This window comes from Homarus americanus, unplaced genomic scaffold, assembly GCF_018991925.1.
Source record: "Homarus americanus isolate GMGI-L3 unplaced genomic scaffold, GMGI_Hamer_2.0 scaffold39155, whole genome shotgun sequence".
NCBI classification, from domain to species: Eukaryota; Metazoa; Arthropoda; class Malacostraca; order Decapoda; family Nephropidae; genus Homarus; species Homarus americanus.
In genome coordinates this window covers 11,545,719-11,572,029 of record NW_024737042.1, presented here as the reverse complement: position 1 = coordinate 11,572,029, position 26,311 = coordinate 11,545,719, and the positions used below count along the sequence as shown (strand labels likewise).

Here is a 26,311-nt window from a genome sequence, read left to right as displayed (position 1 = left end):
TTCTCCCTTCTCCTCCACCCCCATTCTAATTCCCATCATCAACCAGGAGCCTTCTACATGCACAGCTCAAAGTAAGTGTACTTTACTGCATTTATTTTTAGTTTGTATGTAATTTTTCGTGAGCTGGAACCAATTAACCAAAAACCCATTGAAACAATGGTTTTGGTTAACGAACAACCTTCTGGAACAAATTGTGTTCGTTAACCGAGAGACCACTGTACTGTCATTAACAATACGATATTGTTTATTATTCATTAATTAATTCCCCAACACCACATCATACATAAAATCTTTTGTGTGAGACACTGCAAGTTGGAGGGAGGCAAGGTGCTGGCAGGGGGGAGGCGATACACACACCTCCAACCCACACTCTCCAACATTTAGTATTTTATATTCTCGTATGATCAGCCACTAATGGTGTATGTTTTATCACGGTTAATATAAAATATTGAACACATTAGAAAAAATACGAGGTATAATTATTAATTTGACATCAAAATTACATGACAAGTCGAATAATAAGGCAATTTTTTCACCCAGACCTCTCTACTGGGAGGAGAGTAGGTGGCGGGTAAGCTTAGCCATTGCCAAATTTACCAGTTTTTTTATTTAATCATTACAGTACTGATACATTACAAAAATATTGTACTTATTATTATATATGAAGGGTACAGGTATTAATAAGCACAGAATATTACAGTAAACATATCTTTATTAGTAAATAAAAAACAAAGTAAATTATTTTACAATGGTAATGGCAGGCATGGGGAGACGACAAGGAACCTTTTTAAGGGGTGTGCGGTTAGTTCCCCCCCTCCCTCCTCATACCTCCTCACCTTCTTACTCCTTAAGGAATTTTAAGTGAAAGAAAACATTATATAATTTGTATAATGAACATACTCATAAATTACCGACTCATGAATTATAGGAATACAATATGAATTATACTGTACAGTACAGTGGTCCCTCGGTTAACGAATGGTTCAGTTAACGAAATTTTGGTTAGCGAATTACCTTCCATAAGAATATTCAAGTCGGTTAACGAACAAAAATTTTATTAACGAAATCCTTACGTACATCACGTTTTGTTGTGAGCGTCAGCTCATGGTCTAGTCTGCCAATTCAGTAATCTGTTCTATGTTTACATTCGTTTCCAGCGGAGTAAACATCAAGAAAATTGTGCTCTTTAATATTTGTGCATTTTTTATATTAAAATTATTGGTCCTTCTAAAATTTAGCCATCCAAGCTCTGTCTACATAAAGTTTTTCAACTAATATCTTTGGCTCGATAATGTAACTTTATTCATTTATTGAAACTCATTTACATGCATACACTGTCCTAAGGGCAAAGCTTTATTGTACATGTAATCAAAATAATGTACAAAATGAATACTAAAATTTTTGTCTAGTGTAAACTTTGGCATGTTTACGTTCAAATTAATCACGATCATATAAGAATTCCAGCAATGTAAATTATATTCTCCCAGGTCACTTCTATGAAATTTTATAAGCAAAAAACAAAAACTCAATCTAAAGGAAATAAATAAACAAATAAATTCTTCACTAGAACTTCGGCACTAACTGTCAAACATATCACTGTCACCCCTTCCTCCCATCTTCCCAGCCAGGGTTTGGTGGTTTTAGGCTTTAAGTTTTTATCTTATATAATATCACATACTCAAGTTAGGAGAATATAATTTGCATTGCTGGAATCCTTGCAAGACAGCGAATAATTTGAATATAAACCTCATATATTTTGCACAAGAGATTAAAATTAATCACCAGTATCACATTGCAGTAGTGATTTAAGAGTAAGAGTGTATATGTACGTATATATATATATATATATATATATATATATATATATATATATATATATATATATATATATATATATATATATATATATATATATATATATATATATACATACAGTTGTACCCCACTTAACGCGGTCAATTGAACCCAGAGGGTCCCGCCTTAAGTGAAAACCGCGTTAAGTGAATAACAGAACATATGGGATTAATTCCAATAGAACCCAGCCCGACCCCCAAACTCCACTTTTTGACGATAAATAACTATGTTGTAGTAAAATAACATCTTAATTTTATGATGGTACATGCACACAATTAATACTTAAGAGAAATACAGTCGCTGTTAATGTCCATTCAAATAATGGACTCAACCTCTCCCTCACACTACAGTACACAGCAGTACAGATGGTCGGTGTCCCTCCTCCCCACACCCCACCAACCGCCCCATGAGATTTGGATAACCTCAACTAAAGTTAGAAAATATAATTGATATTGCTGATTCCTTGTAAGACCAGGAATATTTGAATATAAATGTCATATATTTTTCACAAAAGATAACATATTTACTCAGATTAAACATTTTATCTAAAAATTGTATGTTTAATGCAAAAATATGTTGTTTATATTCAAAATGATCACCAATTATAAGAATTCCAGCAATGTAAATTATATTCTGCGATAATTTGTATGAATTTTATGAGCTAAAACAAATATCTACAGTTAATAAAAAAAAATATATTCTTCAACACTATCTGTCAATCAAAGTACTCCTACCTGCTCTTCCAACCGCGGGTCAGTCCCAACCCTCCCCCAACCAACAATCTCCATTCAGTATTAAATAATACCTCAGATTAAGTTAGGATAATATATTGACATTGCGGATTCTGTAAGACCAGAATATTTTAATATAAATGTCATATATTTTGGACAAAAGATAACATACTTACTCAGATTAAACATTTTATCTAAAATTGTATGTTTAATGCAAAAAATATGTTGTTTATATTCAAAATGATCACCAAATTATAAGAATTCCAGCAGTAAATTATATTCTGACCGGTAATTTGTATGAATTTTATGAGCTAAACAAATATCTTCAGTTAAAAAAATAATTCTTCACTGGTAACAGATGGTCCTTCGGTTGTCCTCCTCTCCACCAACCGTCCCAAGGAGATGTGTGATAACCACTAAATTTTAATAAATAATACCTCAAACTAAAGTTAGATATAATTGACATTGCTGGATTCCTTGAAGACCAGGAATATTTTGAATATAAATGTCATATATTTTGGACAAAGATAACATATTATCAGATTAAACATTTTATCTAAAATTGTATGTTTAATGCAAAAAATATGTTGTTTATATTCAAAATGATCACCAAATTATAAAATTCAGCAATGTAAACTATTCTGCTGGGTATTTGTGAATTTATGAGCTAAAACAGGCAGTCAGGCAGGGTGGCGGTGGGGGTGGTGCGAATCTAAAAATAGCTCGGGCGGACACTCCCGGCGTTGCTGTGAAAAAATCCGCTTAAGTGAAAGTTCAGCTTGCGCAAGGCACGCGTATATCGACGTTAAGTGAAAGCGTTAAGCGGGTAATACTGTATGTATGTATGTATGTATATGTATGTATGTATGTATGTATGTATGTATGTATGTATGTATGTATGTATGTATGTATGTATGTATGTATGTATGTATGTATGTATGTATGTATGTATGTATGTATGTATGTATGTATTGTATTATATATATATATATATATATATATATATATATATATATATATATATATATATATATATATATATATATATATATATATATATATATATATATAGTGGTTCCTCGGTTAACGAGCACAATTCGTTCCAGAAGGTTGTTCGTTAACCGAAACTATTGTTTCAATGGGTTTTTGGGTAATTGGTTCCAGCTCACCGAAAATTGCCTAAAATCAACAAAAAAGGCAGTAAAGTACACTTACTTTGAGGTGTGTATGTAGAAGGCTCCTGGATGATGATGATGAAGGGAATTAGAATGGGGGTGGAGGAGAAGGGAGAAGAGAAGGCATTGGGGTGGAAGAGAAGTCACCCCATGGTGCCATTTCACCCATAAAATTTTAGTTTTCTTGGTGTAATTCAAGATTATTTTCTTTAAATCAACACTGCACTGCATTATATATTGTCAATATGGAAAATAAATTTCAAATTGACCAATGAAGTCCAAGGTCATCCAAGAGTTGGAGAAAGGAACATGACAGGTTGATTTGGCACGCCAGCGTGGTGTGAACAAATCTACGATCTGGACGATAAAGAAGGATGCAGCGAAGATAAAGGAGCACATGAACATCACAAAGTCTACAGGTGCTTCTATGATCAAGTATTTCCACAACCAGGTGCTTCTCAAGACGGAAAAATTACTTGTGAGCTACTTGGTGCGTCAGGCGCGACGGAACATGGCGGTGGACACGCGCTCAGTGAACTGTATGCTGCAGTGTCACGAAAGATGGGAATTACAGAGCCCAAACCCTTTAATGCTTCCTCTGGGTGGTTACAGAGGTTTAAGAAGAGGAACAAGATCACCAATATCAACATTGGTGGTGAAGAAGCTAGTGCTGACCGTGTTGCGGCGAGGGAATTTCCTCCGTTTTTACGTGAGATTATGGAGGAAGGACAGTGCACCGACGACCAGGTGTTTAACATGGACGAATCTGGTCTTTTTTGGAAAAAGCTTCCTTCCAAGACCTTCGTTGTGAAGAATGCCAGCAAGATTTGGGGCCAGAAGTTGCAGAAGGAGCGCATCACCGTCCTGTTTACCACCAATGCCTCCGGTACCTGTAAGCTCAAGTTATCGGTGATCCACACAGCAATCAAACCGCACGCCCACAAGAGCATGGACATGACCAAGCTAAATGTCCACTGGCTGACCGCACATAAGGCGTGGATGTTCTCTACACTGTCCCTCTCCTGGTTTGATGACTGTTTCGTTCCCGATGTGAAGAAATTCTGTGAGCAACAGAATGTGCCATTCAAGATTTTGTTGCTGCTGGACAACGCACCAGAACACTCGCCCCTACTGTTAGATCGTCACCCCAACGTAAAAGTGGTCTTCCTTCCTCCCAACACTACGTCTATATTACAGCCCATGGACCAAGAGTTAATCTGTAATGTAAAAGATGCATTCTCTACTAAAAAATTCAAGCTCCTGAACGACTACACCAACACCAGGGAAGAGTTGCGTAACCTGAGTGACACCAACGCCGATAGCAAGAGCGAAGACAACGAGGATCAACAGTTGGCAGAGCAACAAGTACTTTTAAAACAATTCTGGAGAATATTCAACATCAAGAAAGCTGTGAACTTCTTGGTGGAGGCATGGGATCAGCTGTCTGTAGCAACTGTTCGTCACGCATGGAGACATGTGTTGCAAGGCATTCCGGCCGTTAGGCAGAGTAAATCTGTGACTGGTGAGGTTCAGACTGTTGCAGTAGCAGTGGACCTTGCCAGAGAAGCTGCGCAGAGTGTTACAGCTGCAGGCTTCTCCGAGACCACCAACGACGACATCCTGGAGGTGATAAGGGATCCTGATGTGACTACCGACGAGATGGTAGATGATGATGACGTCAGTGAAGAGGCAGGTGGTGCGTCATCCCAAGAAGAACGCCGCTTATCCCATAGTAATGTTAGGGGTGCCATCGAGTGTATCGAGAAAGTCAAGCTCCTCCTTTCCGACAACCCTGACGCTAACAGGTATGAAATCTTCACTACCCAGCTGTTGCAGACTATGGAGCCCTACATCAAGGTTTATCACGACAACATAAACACCAGCCGTCAGCAAAGCATAACAGAGTTCTTCGCCCGCAACCCACCACAGCCAGCCCAAGCCAGTGATAGTGACAGAGGTAGAGACAGTGATGATGACTTTGAGGGATTTGTCAGGGAGGCCCTGACAAGTGTGGATGACAGTGATGGTGACTCACCTGAGGGCCAGTAGCCTGCCCTCTGCCTCGGAACCAGCCTCCATTCCCGTACGCCGACCCATCTCTTCTACTAACGTAAGTGTTAACCCCAACCTTGTTTTTTTCTAACCTAACCTTCAGTTTATTGACTGTTCCTTTCTATATTATGTGTGGGTGAATACCATCATAAAGTTAAGATGTTATTTTTAGTAAAACGTACGTATTGGTTCGGGAAAAATCGGAGTTTGGGGGTCTGCCCGGTCTCTATTTCAATTAATCCCATATGTTATGTTGTTCACTTTACGCGTTTCTCACTTTACGCGGGCCGCCGTGGGTTGAATTAACCGCTTAAAGTGAGGGTTCACTGTACAGTACTACTTTGTCCTTAAGACAGTGTGTGCATGTAAATGAGTTTCAATAAATGAATAAAGTTACATATATCGAGCCAAAAATAATAATTGAAAAACTTTATGAAGACAGAGCTTGGATGGCTAAATTTTTGAATGACCAATAATTTTAATACTGTATAAAAAAATGCACAAATATTAAAGAGCACAATTTTCTTGATATTTACTCCAATGGAAACGAATGTAAACATAGAAGAGATTACTGAATTAGCTGAGTACCTCCTCAGCTTATCAGCTGATATTCAAAACAAAACGTGATTTTCGTAAGGAATTCGTTAATTTAATTTTTTTTTCGTTAACCGAATTGAAGATTCTTATGGAAGGTAATTCGTTAACCAAGGCGTTCGTTAACCGAGGGACCACTGTACCAAGAAACTGAGAAAAAGTGTAATTTTAATTGTTAAATTAGACATTATAAAACAGCATTATACCAAGGTAACAGAAAAACTGGGAACGAATGGTATTGAGAGGAGCTTGCGCATCCCTTTCAATTGTATTTTATATGTGTACTTCACCCGCGTATATGAGTAGATGCACCGCGTAAAATGAAAATTCCTGTTCTGGCTAGGTACCGCGTAAATCGGGGTATTACTGTACTTGTGTGATCTCTTCCTGCTTTTTTAATTGTTAAAAAAATATGCATGATGAATTTACAAACTTTAATTTTTCTCATAGGGGTGTAAGTGAGACGTGGCAAAATCTGGGCCATGATCCACAACTTTGCGCATCGACAATAAGTCTCCTGACACAGATTTTAGAACGTACTCAACTCTATTCAGAGCAACCTACCACCACTGATGATACTGTCAAGATTGCTACAATCCCACCATTATCAGTAAGGCTCTCTCTTCTTTATCTTTTGATGCTATAACACTTAATATATCTAATGTACCTCAGCCAACTTACATCTGACTACTGTTGTGTCAGGATAAGTTTGCATACTTTAAACATTTTTAGATTGGGTAATAGAACAGTACATTCCAAACAGGAGCCAGATCCAGTCTCAAACTCTAGTTTATTTTATTTATTTTTTATGGAGTGGGAATGGAGAGTGGCATTTGGAGACATTTGCCATATTCCAGATTTTTTTCATTTTTTCCAGTTGGATGGATATGTCTTCCATGCCTGTTGTACAGGCTATTGCTATTTTCACTTAACATCATCGTGATCAGTGTTGTTTCATTTTTATGTATGTAGTCAACCAAAGAAAAAAAAAAGAAAAAAATTTACATCATCTACACCATGGGTAGCCAGGGTTTAGTAAGATGTGAGCTACTTTTTTGTCAGTCAACCTAACACGATCTGCCAACCCAGCCCCCCCCCCTCCCTTTTAAGGGAAAATTTGCATAAATTTAGACTGCCATGTTTACTTTACTGACGTGATGATTTTCACTGCATCATGTCAGCCAAACTTGTGTAGTCTGGATTGTAGGAGCTGATTGCTAGCCTTAAACAGGCATCCGGAGGGTCATCTGACAGAGTTGATCAGTGTTTGGATTTGATGGTTTTCATCTATGAGAAGGTTGACTCACACAGGTAGGTTTATCCCAAAAAAGGCTATCAAGTACATGGTACCTTTCCTTAAATTTAGATACTTTTTCTAAGAGAAGGTTCCAAAAGTTCCCCCTGATGTCCAGCATTTGACTGGAATGTCATTTTTAATGATGAATTTCATTCTAGACTGCAGATATTTCCATGTGAAACAGTGATGCCACTTTTGATGCAGTTTCATCAATATCAATTTCCACACCAAACTGGAAGCACATAAATGTTGCTGTCTCCTAGTGTTGTTACATCTTGAAACTGCCAGGCAAAGTCTGTAGTATTATTTGACAAATGTTCAATGTATCAAATATTTTCAAATAGGTCACATTCTTTCCCCTGACCTAGCTCTGGTATAAAAAAAAAAAAATAATAATTCCACAGCTGGTGTTGCTGCATCTGTGAGGACACCAGTTTTAGTTTTTATCTAAAAGCATTCATAGATATAATAATTTCTGCAATACTCTTGTCATATTTTTGCAGTTAAAAATTTAGTTAATTTAAAATAAAATTGATGTCAATCTAAAATGCTAACTCTAACAGCCACACCTCATCATCCATCTTTTGAGTCTGAGGCAAGAAATGCTTTAATTTCAGCTGACAGATCCCTAAACCTCTATAGGAGTAAATTTACCCCTACTTAGCCATCTGATATTGAGGAGCAGGTTGTGCACAAGCTGTGCAGTTTCACATTTCATTACTTCCTTCAGTGTTATCACAGTCTTCTGTTATCTCTTCTTTAAGAGTTTTGGTTGCCACAAGATGGATGGCTCATCTTCACATTAGCCCCAAGCACAAGTACATTTAGTGTAGGATTCCCTATGTTCTAAAACTTCTAAACCTTAGGCTTTAGAAGGCATATACAGGCAGTCCCCAGGTTACATATGATTTCCATTCCTACTGGCAGTCTTAAGTCGAAACACATACCCTATGTGCATACCGTACTTACAGAATAATGTTTAAAGTCATGTTACTATATCATAGCCCAAGTCCTTATACACCAATTCCCCCATTAACGTCGTTGAAAAAAAGAAATTATGAAAATGATAAATTTATGACAATTTTAAAAATTCTGTATAAAGGTGGTCAGCGCCTGATTTTGATAACAGCTCCCTGTGTAAGCGACCAGTGTGGGCACCATATTTGTTTGTTGTAGTTAAGTGGTTGGTTGATGCTCTTCCAACATTCACTTAAAATTCAATTACAGTATAGTCTCGGTTTACGCGGTCAATTAAACGCGTGGAGGTCCGCGTAAAACGAGAAACGCGTAAACGAAATAACAGAACATATGGGATTAATTGAAACATAGACTGGGCCGACCGCCAGACTACCCTTTTTCAGACACAATACTGTACGTTGTAGTAAAAATAACATCTTAATTTTATGATGGTATGCACACACAATTAATATTTAAGAGAAATATCAATAATATTAGGTTTTTTAACACTTACGTTAGTAGAAGAGATGGCTGGGCACACGGGGATGGGGGGTTGGTTCCGAGGCAGAGGGCAGATTATTGGCCCTCACCTGTATCACTTGTATCACCTGCATCACTATCCACCACAGAGGCTTGCAGGGCCTTTTTGTCAAACCCCTCAAAGTCCATATCCTCACTATCACTGACTTGGGCTGGCTGTGGTGGGTGGCGGGTGAAGAACTCGGTATTGTTTTGTTGACTGGGCGACCTAGTGTGCACCCTGCCCGCGCCGCTTCCTGCGTAGATGATGGAATGTACCGCGTAACTAATAATTGCCGGTCTGGCCAGGTGCCGCGTAAATGACCGAATGCGTAAAGGAAATCTGCGTAAATCGAGACTATACTGTATATACATTTATTTGAGCCCTAGAACAATGAGTGCTAAATGTGCATTGTGCACCACTACAGCTTGTAGTCACAGAAAGAGGAAAGGTGTTACATTAGAAGTTAAATTAGATGTGGTAAAAAGATTTGAAGGACAGCGAACTGTGGGCATAGCAAGAGCTGTCAGTTTGCAGCCTACAACTGTTGGTAAGAACAATTTGTGGAAATGCAGAAAATATCAAATCATATACTAAAAGTGTTACTCCATTATCTGCTACAAAGTTAACTCGTAATAGAAATGGCATTATGGAAAATATGGAAAGAATGCTGAACATGTGGATTGAGGATCAACATTAACAAAACTTTCCATGTTCATAGGTCTCTATACAGGTGAAAGCTCTTAAGTTTATTTGAAACTTTAAAACAAGAAGGTGATAGTACTGAAAGTGAAACATTTGTGGTAAGTTGTGAGAAAATTTTTACCAGAAATGTATCCAAGGAACATATCCCCTATTGATATCATTGTGTCTAGTGTAAAATCGTTTTCACTTAACGTCATTTCACTTAAGTTCGTGGTTTTCAGGAACCTAACAACAATGTTAATGGACATTTGGTGTATACATCAAAAATCACTTAATTCAAGAGAAAAGGAGAAATAGAAAGACAAAATACAGTAAATTAAAGTAAAAAATAAGTCATCAGGTAAAGGTAGTCGGTAGTAAACAGCTATCAAACAGGGAGGTACTACCATCAGGGAAGATATTGGAATCATAATGGTGTTGTCTAATGTTCCTGGGTGGGCAACTCCCCCCCCCCCCAACAAAAAAAATAAAAAAAAATAATATATATATATATATATACAGTTAACCCTCACTTTACGCGGTTAATGTAACCCGGAGGGTACCGCGGAAAGTGAGAAACGCGTCAAGTGAATAACATAACATATGGGATTAATTGAAATGGAGTCCGGGCCGATCCCCAAACTCCACTTTTTGACGACACACAACTATGTTGTAGTAAAAATATTATCTTAACTTTATGATGGTATGCACACACAATTAATAATTAAGAGAAATATCAATAATATTAGGTTTTTTAACACTTACATTAGTAGAAAAAATGGCTGGGCACACGGGGATGGGCGGTTGGTTCCGAGGCAGAGGGCAGATTATTGGCCCTCACCTGTGTCACTTGTATCAATTGTATCACTATCCACCACAGAGGCTTGCAGGGCCTCTTTGTCAAACTCCCCAAAGTCCATATAAGTCCATATCCTCACCATAATTATCACTATCACTGACTTGGGCCGGCTGTGGTGGGTGGGGGGTGAAGAACTGGTAATGTTTTGATGACTGGGCGACCTTGTGCGCACCATGTTCGCGCAGCTTACACAACATGGCGGATGGCGGGAGGTTTGGATCCAAAAATGGCGCGGCTCGCCAGCCACTCTCCGCGTAAAGGGGTACACGCACCGCGGAATGTGAGCATCCTGGGTTCCGGCAGGGCACCGCGTAAACGTGGAAACGCGGAATGTGGGACCGCGTAAAGTGAGGGTTAACTGTATACTGTATATACAGTAGTACCCCGATTTTACGCGGTCAATTGAACCCACAGGGTACCGCGGAAAGTGAAAACCGCGTAAAGTGAACAACAGAACATATGGGATTAATTCCAATAGAGACTGGCCCGACCCCCAAATTCCACTTTTTCCGACACAATACCTATGTTGTAGTAAAAATAACATCTAAATTTTATGATGGTATGCTCACACAATTAATATTTAAGAGAAATACAGTCGCCAGGTTAATGTCCATTCAAATAATGGACTCAAATCCCCCCCCCTCTTCCCAGCTCACTAGCTCCTACCTCTCTGAGAAATGTTTGGGTGAAAACACTAGATTTTAACGTTTAGTAATAAATAATACGTTAGACTAAAGTTAGGATAATATAATTGACATTTCTGGATTCCTTGCAGGTCAGGGAATATTTTGAATGTAAACTTCATATATTTTCCACAAAAGATAAAATATTTGCTTTGTGTAAACCAAATTATTACATTAGATCTAAAATTTGTATGTCTAATGCAAAATCCATGATGTTTATATTCAAAATGATCATCATATTGTAAGAATTCCAGCAATGTAAATTATATTCTGGCCGGGTAATTTGTATGAATTTTATGAGCTAAATAAAAAAAATATATATATACTTCAACCACGTATATGAGTAGATGCACCGCGATAAGTGAAAGTCCGGTTCTGGCAAGGTACCTGCGTAACTTGGTAAGAAAATCGCGTAATAGAAATAACAGGGCTTATGGAGAAAATAGGGTTAGGTGCAGATTACTCGAAATCGAAAAAATTTAGTAGTTAGCCTAACACAAAGGATAGCACAGTCTAAATAAATGTTACATTCATATCTAATAATGAAATCATACAGTAAATTTAACACTTTACCTTGAAAAAATATGAATGTAACTTGATGGGGGAGAAGGGTGATTTTGAGGTTGATAACATCAAGCTTCTCTTCAAGTGTTATATCCTTTCTTTTACGATAATCACCGGGAATTCTATCATCAGAATGATTTTTGGAGATATTCTTCTTTACCATATTCACAGTTAATACCACAAAATTGGAGAAATAGTAAGCAAAAATCGCGTTATAGCAAACAAGCGATCGCGTTATACAAATATTGTTCCGAATTCATAAATCGCGTTAGAGCAAATTCGCGTTATCAAAACACGCGTTATAGCAGAACTCACTGTACCTCGTAAATGGTATGAGAAATAACGTAAAGTGAAACCTTGTAAAGCAGGGTAATACTGTATATATATATATATATATATATATATATATATATATATATATATATATATATATATATATATATATATATATATATATATATATATATATATATATATATATATATATATATATATATATATATATATATATATATATATATATATATATATATATATATATATATATATATATATATATATATATATATATGCAAGTAAATCACTGTAGGTGCGCGTGATCTAGGTACATGCTGGTAACCACAAGGAAAGAAGAAAACACGAAGTTCCCAAGCGCTTTCGTGTAATTCACATCTTCAGGGGTGAGTACAGACTAGAGAGAGTAATACAAATCAAGGTGTATATATACAGAGGAGGGTGAGACCAGGTCCACAATGGTCAGGTATTAGGTAATGACCCTACTAATCTTTAAATAGCACACAACGGTTGGTGGTCAGGTCAGAGGGTAAGGTGACCCAACTTACTCACCTGGTTACAAATCATCTTAATTACAAAATTGTCCAGTTTGTACAGGCCATTACTCAAATTCATGTTGAATGCTTCGGTATGTTTAATGAGACTAGATTCTATGATGTTCCTACTGTCAATTGAATTACAAGGTAATATTGAGGAGGCATTATCCCAGTCAATGCAATGCTTGTTATCCCTCAAATGAACAAACAGAGCATTGGATTCCTGGCCTGTCCTAACACTGTATTTGTGTTGTTTAATTCTAGTTGCAAGATCTTTACCTGTCTGGCCTAAGTAAAACATATTACAATCCTTGCAAGGAACTTTATAAATGCAACCAATTATGTTGTTGAGGGAGTTCTTGATTAACAGTTGTTTAACAGTGCATGAGTTTTTAAATGCCACATTGACGTTCCAGGTTTTTAGTTGTGAAGGAATGTGTGAGAAATTTTTGTGAAATGGTTATATTAAGATATTCTTATGGTCATTGTCTGCCCTTGCCTGCCTGGATATTTTAATCGGCCGTTGAACAATATTCCCTCTTTAAAGAACACAGAGAGGGCTGTTAGTAAATTAGTAGCAGTCTGAGTAGTTGTTTGCATCCTCCCCTCATTCATGTACTACAGTGGGGAAATTTACTTTAATATCTCCTTTTTTACAGGCTGTGTGTGGCCTATGTGAACTGATGCATGACTTGAGAGTACACACTGAAACAGAACACGAGGAGGAGGACTGGGAGAAAGTTGAGTGTGGTGAAAAAGTAGAAGTAACCCAATCTTGGCCTGACTCTCAGCAGATCATGAGTGACAACTTCCCATCATTAGCAGCATTACTTTTGCTCTCATATGGCTCTTATGTTGGAGTGGTCGCCCCCCTTCATCAGACAGCCACTGCAAACTCCAAAAGTGCCTTTAATTTTGTACCTAATAGAGGTGCAACAACTCTTGTTCCTACTAAGTATGTTCCAATCTTTATGTACAGTCTCGTTCAAGATTCTTCGAACACTGCTGGAGACAGCTGGCAACTCATGGCCGTTTGTTTACTACTGTATACTGTAGTACGTAGTAAAAATTATGAATTAATGTAAAAGTGATCTGTGATTGGTTACCTAGTTCCCCATTGCTTAATTTAATGGTTGGGCTTTGTTGTGTCGTATTATATTATACTACAGGTACGTACTATATAGTAAGCAAACAGCCTTGAGTTGCCTGCTGTCCCCAGCAGTGTTCGAAGAATCATGAACGAGACTGTACATGTGCATAACACTATTAAGGTTTTTTGTATTCTTTTTATTTATATTGAATGTGATAAATTAATGAGTCATCCAATTCATCACCTTGATGTAAAGCATAATAGCTTTTATGAAACATTCCACTGAATCTATTCATGCAACATTCATCAATGAAACTGATTGTATGCAATCAAGGTGATTCAGGTGGACCAAAAACACAGATTAACTACTTTGTCAGGAAATCTGATAAGAATCTTGTTAGGAATACATAGATTATAGCAATGGAAGAATGTGCCTTGAAGCATAGATTGGTTGTGTGTGACATGTTGTTGAAAAGATACAAAGAAAGGAAGGTGCATGTTTCGATAAGGAGAGCATGGAAAGTGAAAGAACAGAATGTAAAAGAAGCATTTTATATTGAGTTGAGAAATCTGGAAACATACAGTGACGGTGAGAGGGGTAGTATGAGATGCTGGGCCAAAATAAAGGATGTTTTAGTAAGCAAAGCTGACAAGATATATGGCTGGACAGTAACTTGGTGGTGGAATGATGGAGTAGACAGAGAGGTAAAGGAGAAAAGAAGATTTTATACAACATGGAAAATGGGTGATGGCAAGGAAGGGGTACCTGGAGGCCAAATGGCCAAGCATAGGGCCAGAAGAGAGGTTTACAAGGCTAAGAAGCAAGAACAGGACATATTTCTGGTTATATTGAATATAAGTAGTGCAGATGCAAGAGAAGAGGTATTCAAAATAGCCAGGCAAATAGTGGGTAGAAAAAAGGATGTTGTTGATGAGCAGTGCACGTGAGAAATATTTTTTCTGTTTTTGAAAAAAATCTCAGAACCCTTTGTTTAATGTAAATATAATTTTTCTTCCTTCAAAAAAAAATTAGACATATTTTGTTCAAAGTTTTGCATATGATTAAGTTAAGTATAGTTGCCTCTACATGAATGTACCACAGCTTGGGAGTATGCGAGGGCTCAGGTAGGAGATGTGGCAATGCAGCGCCATAGTCAGGGCTGAATGAATGGGCGTGAAACAGTGAAATTACCCTGTTTGTAATAAGATACAAATAATAAAGGAGATAAATTGATAAACAAACCCTTTAATACATGCTATGCAGTATTGTTGTGTAGCCACAACTGAGTGACTAAGACTGAACTACGGGGAACTGGCAAACAGGGTAATCCATGGTTTCATGCCGATGACAACTGTACTGCGATGCCAATTCTTGTAAATGCGCCCCCACACACACCTAGGCTGTGGTATGTTCATGTGGAGACAACTGTACATTACCTTTGAATTGAGAAAAATGTCAAAGAATGTAACCCCAACCAATAGCATTAAAGATAGGGTTATTTTGGCATGGTAACGTGACTGAAATACTGTACTGTATGTTCCAGAACATTCTCACCCTAGTTTTATTTGATTTCTTACCAACAACACATGCTAACCTTGTCTCCGAGTTGATTCCTTCCAGCTTCACAGTAAGAATACTGCAACAGTATCTCAGTTTCTAACCTTAAGATATCATATTCACTTGCATACTGACTTGAGGAGTAATTGCAGATAAGAAAAGAAAATATTGTGTGAAGGTAGAAGGACAGCTATCATGGGATTTTGAAGGGGATTATTCATCTTGATACTATCAGATAAAGCAGCATCTATTTTTGCTCATACTGTTGTACTGTTGGATAAAACAAAATAATCAGTCACAATTCACAATCCTGTACCCTATACAGTACTGTACATTGTAAACACAGCCAGGTTTGGCCATGTTGGGCCAGAAATACCAAAATAAAACAAAAATAAATGGAACGCAACAAGTGAAGAGCATTTATAGGTGTGTGGCGAGTGGCAGGCTCAACACAGTCCAATGTACTTATCACCGAATATCCAATACTAATTATAAAAAGTACATACTGTAACATTAATCGTGCAAACCTTAAACATATGTTAAGCTGGCACTGACCATATTATATCTTTTCTTTAGGAATTATTTTAAGGTAAGTCATTCAAAAGGTAGGTTTTAGGAGACTGAAAATGGTATTTGCAAATTTGGCTGTTTGTGAGGCAATCTGGAACATATCCATTACGAATAAAAAGAGATAAATATATTAACATTATCCATATGGGTAGTGCATCCTGCTGTGAAACATACTGTATATGCTTCTTAATTAATGGCAGACTGTGCCTGAGACTAATTGTAAGTTTTTATATTGTAGATCAATCATTGATACTTCCTTAGATAGAATTGGAGTTTCACATATTACTTTTCCATTACTTTATTTAGATTGAATAAGCTACAACTTCTAGAAGGATTAAGCATTTGATAAAGACATATAAATAATGGATATTTAGACCAGCTATGACACTAAGGAACTAACTCTTTTTTATTTTATTTTTCAGAGTTGTCCTTCGTTGTTTTCAGTCATTAGTGAATATCATAGACTGCAAGTCGCTCAGTACTGCATTGGTATCAAAGATCAGAGATGAAAACGATGAAACTCTTGAGATGTTTCTGCATACCATCTCTGAAATCACAGCGTAAGTACAATACTTTCTCCCTAGTTATTAGATTTTTTCCTGGTTTGGATAGGTATACAGTAATTTCATATCTTTCATAAAGTATTGAAATACTATATAAATTTCTAAACCCTGCATAAATTTATCATTCACGAATATTGTTGTACGTATAGAATAGGGAGGTTATTTGACAGAGGAGAATGAACTCACCAGTTGTACCAGTCCTAATTTCACTTTGCCTATCCTTTCCTAAAGCGTCGTTCAGCCTAAACTGTTTAGTAAGGACTTAGCTGTGAGTTGGAAGTGGGATCAGGAGCCAGTGAGCAAATGCAGAAGTGATGTTTTCTGATATGTGCCTGGGTCTATTTTAGGCAGACACTCGACCAAGAGAGAGAGATTAGTGACAGAACTCAGACTCTCATGAAGTTATAAACAAAATGGATGGCTCTCTATTGAATATTAAACTTAATGTATGATTGGGACAAATTATATACACCAGAGCCTCAGCATTCGCAAGAGATAGGTTCCTGGGACACTCGCAAATGTAAAATTTAAAAAATAACATTCTTTAATACCTTATTTTTAATATCATACCTTAAATTAGGGACCGAAGGCAAAAAATAAATAAAAAATCATGAATTGGTAAAAAAAAATAACTTAAGCCTATGTGTTAAGAAAAAGAAATTAAATGAAAAAGCAAGTGAATGTGGTGTGATGTTACGCAAGTCAACTAGATCGCAGAAGCAGTGACACATCGTCTGCGGCCTGCCCCAACACAGCCCGTGCCACCACCACCACGCTATCAGCACACACACACACACACAAATGCACGCCTGACATGTAATGCTGTGAATGAAACATGCATATATTCTGAATATTAGTTTTTCTTTAACAAATTTATGACTGGGAAAAATACATAAACTATCCCAGATATTTAGATTTTCTTCCCTCATAATAACCGGCTGTAGAGGCCTCATTAATGGTACTGAAGATATTACTGCTCCTACTTTAAGACTTCTGGACTGGGATCATCCAGAATATCTGTTGTAGGGCTGGCAGGTGAAGATATGTGATGCAGATGATACTAGGTTGGTTGGTGAGGAGGGAGACAAGAGTGGAAGGAGGGGGAAGGCTAGATATCAGTATTAAAAACATTGTTATTGGCAAAACATTCTCATTATTCAGTTTTACTTTGATGGTTAGCTCCATTGTTGGGTCATAGTCATAAATTTTTTCTGTTAAATTTTTGGCACACCTGAATATATCTGCCATCTTAAGTAGTCCAGCTATTGTCTTCAGTATTTCCATCCTCATTATCATCCTCGTCTTCCTCACTCATGGCAAGCTCCTCTAGGTAGTCCTCACTCAGTTCCTCTCCTGATGTCTCAAGGATATCCTCAATTTCTTCCGTGGCTCAGTCAGCAAAACCTTCCCCTCCAACTTCGTGTGCCAGCCTCACAATTTTTGTAACTTCACCACCAACAGAAGAGAACCCTGTAAAGTCAATCCCCTGTGGAGTCAATCACAGATTCTTTCCCCCCCAAAAATTACCAACACACATTGACAGCCACTGCTTTCAATTTGACTTGGGATTCTTTGATGTTTATGCAGTTGGCGATGTTATGATCTTTCCAACATTTATGCACATAAAGGTTCTGATTCTCGTCCATCGCCTGACTGACCCTGCCAAAGGTATGATGAATGTCATGTGCTTTGAACATTGATATCAAGGATAAAATACTCGTAAGAATAGTTCACCAAGCACTACTTTACCCACAATGCACAGCTCGGTGAAGTCACTGTTGTAAACACGCATCATCTGGTGACCGTGTGTGCCCGCATCTACTCTCTGGACCTGTGTATCAACAATTATGGTTATTTGTGCAATATGCAGTGTGCACCCAAGCAGAGAGTACATCAAGGATTACAGATTTCCCAGAGATAAGAAAATTTGTGATAAACGGATAAATGCCTGCAAGAGCTCTGATAAAATAAACACCACATGAAGCTTGCCGAGAACTTGTTTGACGAGAGTTCATATTTCTTTTGTATCTCCTTAATTATGGGATGTCTGTCAATATTTTCTTAAGTACATTGATGGCAATATCTAGTTGTCCAGGGTATAAGAAAATCTTTCTATTGCTAATAAGCTAAAAAATTTAGTTGCTTCATCCATGTCAGCAAAATACCTTGCAACCCCGATATCTCAATGTAATTTTTTTCCTATATCACTTAATTTTTGGTGGACTATGAGAACATAAGGCATTCGTTTTGTTAACCAGGCAACAGAAAAGCCTTAGCCCTACACGTACTGTGTTCTCAAAAAATGTAACGATCAAACATCAACCAAGGCAAGGCCATCACCACCTTGTGGATGCCCCCAAGTCGTCAGATGACGTGCATTGCTAGCGTAACATCATTGAACAACGGCAGAGCTAATGTTTATGATGTTACAGCAATCTGTCCTTACTCTTTTCAGTCCTTGATTGATATAGCACCCTGGTCAGGAGGCTGGATTAAAGAAGTTGTGTTGGGGGGCAGAAACAACACCTTAACATTAGGATGGTCAGGAGCATTGTTAATGATGAGGAGAACCTTGAATTCCTGCCCTTTCTTCTCCAGGTACTTTTCCACTTCATGTACAAAACAGTTATGGAACCAGTCCATAAATAGTTGTCCCATCATTCTGGCTTTCTTATTTGACCTATAAAACACAGGAAGACATTGCCTGTCCTTTCTCTTAGTGCCCTGGGAAAGGACATAGGCTTTAACATAAAGCCTGGTGCATTCCTGCACATAAGGAGTGCAACCTGATCTTTTTTGCTTTAAAACCTGAGGCCCTCTCTTCTTCCTGAGCGATATATGTGCTTGTAAGCATCGACTTGTATCATAAAGAAGAGAAGTCTCATCTGTGTTGAACATTTGCTCAGGCGTATAATCATTTTCATCTACTACAGTCTTCAACACAGCTGAGTTGAGTATGCAACTGCCGCCATGTGGTCCGCAGCTGCTGCCTCACCTCTGAGTCTTCCATTGTGCAGGGAATATCTTTTCTTAAACTTGTCAAATCAGCCCTTACTTCCTTGGAAAGGTGTAGAACCGAATCCTGCATCCTGTCTGAAACATTCACAAAGACTTACAGCTTTATCATGAATAACCTTTTTGTCAACTGGCACATTTCTCTGACTCATGTCTTTAATCCATACCTTTATCACTTATATGATGCATAACTTTGGCACTTTTGAGGCACTATGACCAACTCTACTTCTAATTTACTTGCCTTTCATCTTGATGGAACGAACGGTTGGCTCATTCCCTCAAAACGCACAGCCAACAGCTGAAGCTCTCATGCCACTAGTGAATTTATCCAGCACTTAAATTTTCTGTGTAAGAGTCATCACTATCTTCACTCTTTTTGCACTGGATGCAATACCACCAGTTTATGGCCTTTTGGGAGCCATGACAAAGTTACCGGGTAATTAAAGTTAGAATTGCTCAGGAGGAAAGAGAATGAGTAAGAATTCCCACAGCCTGGCAACAGCAGAGATAACTCAGACAAGAATTGCAGGAGAAACTAGGAAAACACCACAGTGTGGGAAGCGGCAGGACGCCATGACTTCGCATCATGGTGGATGCCCACTGTTTTAAAATAAGCACCAAACCTTTTTATGTTGTTTTAACAGACATAAACCTCTGAGGCTCCTTTGTGAATAGTAGAATGTGCAAAAGTTAAATTTGCACATGTTGAGGTTCCGGTGTATATAATAACCATCAGAATGTCCCAATTTGATTATCAAGGAAATAAGTAAATTAATTTTAGGTTTGTAAGTACTGTAAGCAGGAATACCTCGCTATTTGCAACCCTGCTTATCTGCAATTGATATTTTAACACCAATATTCGATATTTTGCAAAGCATGCCCCGCTTATTTCCAAATGAAAAGTTATAATAACCTTTAGTAATATTTCAAACCGGGCAGGCTAGCCGCAGCTCTCATATTCTGATGTAAGGCCAGCTTCGCTATAACATAGACGGTGTTCTGCTTACTTTATTTGGTCATGTACAGACACTGTTGTTTAACCCTTAAAGGTCTGACAGATCTTGGGAAGTCTCCCTTCAGAAACTGATTACAGTAATATCTCTGTGAGCCGGAATCCCTCAAACCCGGAAATCTCCGATAGCCGGAATTGAAATTTGCTCGGAAAATCATTTCCAAAGCCGGAATTTTCCAAAAATTTCCGGCTTTAGGAACAAATTTTCCAAGGTTGAAAATCGAGAGAATTATCTGAAAATGTCTTGAATAAAGATGAAAGTTATTATTTATTATTTTTTTTTTTGGGGGGTTACCTGACCTGACCTGACTCAATGTCAGGTGGAGGTAGGGTGGGGGATTAGTGGTCTCGTATTACCAGTGGTGTAGTGCTGTGGGAACGCGTGGGAACGGCGTTCCCTTACTTTGTTTGGGAGTGGGAACGGCGTTCCCTTACTTTGTTTGGGAGGGGGAACGGCGTTTCCTCACTATTTCAAATAAATCCAAACGTACAATGCTCTAATGTAATGAAAGTTTTTATTTCCACCCCTAAAAGAAATATGAGAAAGAATCATTAACTCTTTCAGTTCTTTTTGCTTCAACTAAGCCTATAAACTTTGAGGCATTGTGATTTTGCGGCATCATCGCATTACTTAATTATAAAAAACTCACAAAAATAATAGCCGCTCCCTCCCATTTCTTACAGGCCGGCAGCCGCTCCCCTCACTTGGACATTAGTGTTCTCAGTTGCCATATACCTTAAATCTGGTAAAATATAAAAAATAGTTTGAGTCTTATTTTAGTTTGTCTGTTTTATATATTTTTAAGTTAATTTATTCTAATTCGTTGGTATAATATTTTAAATAATGTGCATTCCGAAAAATCTGGCATACTCAGCATTGTTCAGCGCATTGTGCTGATGCTGCTGCAGACCTGCAGTGCTGAGTGAGAATGCCAGTTTAGTTGCTCACCAAGTCACCTAGAAAACACACGCACTTGTCTTGACACTGGTGGAAGTCTAGAAGACTATTATTGTACCATTATATGTGTTGACAGAACTGATGAAATTACATAGTGGCGTTCTTAGAACCGAAGCTCAATGCAAGTGATGTAGGCTTTGGTGGTTTACCCAAAATTTCCAAAAATCTTTATTTAATCAAACGTTTTTCACTCAAAAATGAGTGAAAAACGTAAACAAGCATCCATACAATCATTAAAAAAAAAAAAAAAGTAAGAGAACATACAGAAGAAAGTGCAACTTGTGCAAGTGATTCCACAAGTGATATTGAGTTTGGAAAAGTAATTCCACAAGCTACTACTTCTAGTGGTGTGTCATGTTCCAGCAAAGTGACACTGCCAGGACAACATATAATTAAGTCTGCCTGGCCTGAAATTTGGACTGCTGAGATGTGGGAAGATAATAAAAAGGCTTACCCGTGGCTTGTGAGTGATTTCGGAAAAATCAGATGTGCAGCATGCTGCAGTGTGACAAATCTAGGCCCATTTAAATCACAAGATGCTAGTGTTTCCAAAGAATGGAGTTCTGCTTCAGTTTCTTTCAATGGCAGCACAAGATCAGTCCAACTGTCATCCTTGAGAAAAAATGTTTGTTTCATTCAAAGTCGCAGTCACACATCAGTGCTGTTAAAATTCTTCGGAGTGCAAGGGAACAACAAGTTGAAACTATCGTGGACCGTTTAAATAAAGCTGAAGTAGAGGCTACCTGCAAAATATTTAGAACTGCATATTATATAGCCAAAAATTATAAACCATGTACAATGGTCCCTCGGTAAAAGAAACACAATTTGCTCCAGAGGGTCGTTCATTAACTAAATCCATTGTTTCAATGGGATATTGGGTAATTCGTTCCAACTCACCGAAAAGTACATGCAAGGTAAAAAAAAAAATGCAGTAAAGTACACTTACTTTGAGGTGTGTATGTAGAAGGCTCCTGGTTGATGATGATGGGAATTAGAAGTTGGGGTGGAGGAGAAGGGAGAAGAGAAGGAAGTGGGGGTGGAAGAGAAACCACCCCATGCTTCATGCCGTCATTTCACCCATAAAATTTTAAGTTCACTAGGTGTAATTCAAGATTATTTTCTTTAAATCAACACTGCACTGCACTATATATTGTCAATATGTTAAATCAATTTTAGAATGACCAATAATTGTACTGTAAAAACGTAAAAACACTCTGTGTTCAAGAGACCCACAAGCAAGATGTTTCCTCCACTGAACAGAGATACAAACTGAGTCCTTGGTGGGTGAATGAAGTGGCTAATGGGCACACCAAAAACTAGTTCCCTATACTGCAATTATGTTAAATAAGTGTTAAAATGACTAAAAAATTTAATATAAAACTTGGAAAATTATTGAATAGTACTGTACAACCTTCTTGATATTTACTCCAATTTTAATGAATGTAAGCCCTAGAACCGATTTCTGTATTGGCGGACTAATCTTCCAGCTGGTGAGCAAGCCAAAGCATGTCGAAACATTTTCGTCAGAATTTCGTTAACCGAATTTTTGTTCGTTAAACGAAATGAAGATTCTTATGGAAGGTAATCCGTTAACCGAAATTTCCTTAACCGAGGGACCACTGTGTGTATATATATATATATATATATATATATATATATATATATATATATATATATATATATATATATATATATATATATATACATGCATGCACATGCATGCATGCATACATACACATACACATACATACATACATACACATACATACATACTACATATACATACATACATACATACATACATACATACATACATACATACATACATACATACATACATACATACATACATACATACATACATACATACATACACATACATTGCCACATACATACATACATACATACATACATACATACACATACATACATACATACATTATACATACATACATACATACATACATACATACATACATACATACATACATACATACATACATACATACATACATACATACATACATACATACATACATACATACATACATACATACATATACATACATACATACATACATACATATATTACATACATACATATATATATATATATATACAGTTAGACCTCGGTTAGCTAACTCAATCTGTTCTAGAAGGGTCGCTCGTTAACCCAAAGTTCGTCGATCAAACCATTGTTTCAATGGGTTTTTTGGGTAGTGGTTCCAGCACCTAAAATTCTAAATTCAACAAAAATGGTAGAAAAGTTCACTTACTTTGAGGTGTGTATGTAGAAGGCTCCTGGATGATGATGATGATGATGATGATGATGGGAATTAGAATGGGGTGGAGGAGAAGGAAGAAGAAAAGGCATTGGGGTGGGAAGAGAAGTCAATTTATGGCACCATTTCATCCATAAAATTTAGTTCTCTTGGTGTATTTCAAGATTATTTTCTTTAAATCAACACTGCACTGCATTATATATTGTCAATATGTAAAATATATTTCAAAATGACAATTTGCTTGGAAACACAGAAAAAAGCGTTTAGTTGAAGAGAGTCTCAAGCAAGATGTTACTCCACTGAAAACAGAGAGAGACTAACGCCTGTCTGGTGTGTTAACAGGCTGATGGCACGCCAGAAACTAGTTTTACCTTCAATTATGTTCAATAATGTAATTGTTCAATGACTAAAAAGTTAATATTAAACTTTTTAAATTATTGAATAGTATAAACTTCTTGATATTTACTAAAATAGTAAGGAATTTAGCCCTAGAAACCGATTAATGTATTGGCGGACTGATACTAAAGCTGGTTGCCCGGTCAGTGCAAGCGAAACATGTTGAGGTCGGTTCGTAGATATTCGTAATCGAATTTTTGTTGAACTAATTGAAGATCCTTATGGAAGGCAGTTCGATAACCGAAATTGTTAACGAGGGGTCACTGTATATATATATATGTCAACCCTCACTTTACGCGGTCAATTGAACCCACGGAGGCTCGCCAGTAAAGCGAGAAACGGTGAAAGTGAACAACATAACATATGATTAAATGAAATAGACACTGGCTGACCCCTCAAACTCCACTTTTTCCGACAAATACCTATGTTCTAGTAAAAATTACATCTAATTTTATGATGGAACATGCACACAATTAATATCTTTAAGAGAAATACAGCTGTTGTTCATCAAATAGTGACTCGACTCCTCTTTCACACTACACTCAATGGCTCTTCCTCTGAGAATTTTTTGGAAAACCACTAGATTTTAAGGTATAGTAATAAATAATAATTTCAAACTAAAGTAGGATAATATAATTGACATTGTGATTCCTTGTAAGACCAGGAATATTTTTGAATATAAATGTCATATATTTGCACAAAAGATAACATATTTACTCAGAGTAAACAAAATACTTGCATTAGATCTAAAATTTTGTATGTTCAATGCAAAATCTATGATGTTTATATTTCAAATGATCATCAAATTAAGAATTCCAGCAATGTAAATTATATTCTGGCCGGGTAATTGTATGAATTTTATGAGCTAAACAAATATCTTCAGTTAATAAAAAAATATATATTTTCACGACACTATCTGTCAATCAAAGTAACCCACCTTGCCTCCCCTCTTCCAACTGCGGCCAGATGGTCAGTCGGTCCCTCTCCTCCCCCCACCCCCACCAACCCTTTCCTACCAGATAAATGTTTGGGAGAAACCAGGATATTTACCTTTTAGTAATAAATAATACCTCAGACTAAAAGTTAGAAAATATAATTGACATTGCTGGATTCCTTGCAAGACCAGGAATATTTTGGAAATATACACTTCAGATATTTTGCACAAAAGATAACATATTTGCTCTGAGTAAACAAAATACTTGCATTAGATCTAAAATTTGTATGTCTAGTGCAAAATCTATGATGCTTATATTCAAAATGATCATCAAATTGTAAGAATTCCAGCAATGTAAATTATATTCTGGCCAGATAATTTGTATGAATTTTATGAGCTAAATAAAAAAATTATACTTCACCCGCTGCAAAGGGGAAGTACACGCATCATGAATGTGAGCATCCTGGCTGGCAGGGTACCGTGCGAACGTGGAAACGAGGAATGGGACTGGCAGAAGTGAGTGTGTGGATTGTATATATATATATATATATATATATATATATATATATATATATATATATATATATATATATATATATATATATATATATATATATATATATATATATATATATATATATATATATATATATATATATATATATAGTTGTTACCCCACTTAACGCGGTCAATTGAACCCAGAGGGTCCCGCGTTAAGTGAAAACCGCGTTAAGTGAATAACAGAACATATGGGATTAATTCCAATAGAACCCAGCCCGACCCCCAAACTCCACTTTTTGACGACAAATAACTATGTTGTAGTAAAAATAACATCTTAATTTTATGATGGTACATGCACACAATTAATACTTAAGAGAAATAGAGAAATACAGTCGCCAAGTTAATGTCCATTCAAATAATGGACTCAACTCCCTCCCCCTCTTCTCACACTACACTCACTGGCTCTTCCCTCTGAGAAATTTTTGGGGGAAAACCAGGTATAGTAATAAATAATTCCTCAAACTAAAGTTAGGATAATATAATTGACATTGCTGGATTCCTTGTAAGACCAGGAATATTTTGAATATAAATGTCATATATTTTTCACAAAAGATAACATATTTACTCAGAAT

General features: G+C 37.0%; 1 protein-coding gene across 2 annotated transcripts in view; it reads left to right on the top strand.

Moving 5' to 3' along the window:
• Window positions 1-26,311, top strand: part of LOC121872719 (maestro heat-like repeat-containing protein family member 1) — a 225,743-nt gene that overhangs the window by 132,441 nt on the left and 66,991 nt on the right. For both annotated transcript variants that reach the window (XM_042375729.1, XM_042375730.1), the window contains exons 16-18: window positions 6,857-7,016; window positions 13,460-13,755; window positions 16,441-16,578. In XM_042375729.1, the coding sequence (XP_042231663.1) occupies window positions 6,857-7,016; window positions 13,460-13,755; window positions 16,441-16,578 (594 nt within the window). The remainder of the gene's footprint in view (window positions 1-6,856; window positions 7,017-13,459; window positions 13,756-16,440; window positions 16,579-26,311) is intronic.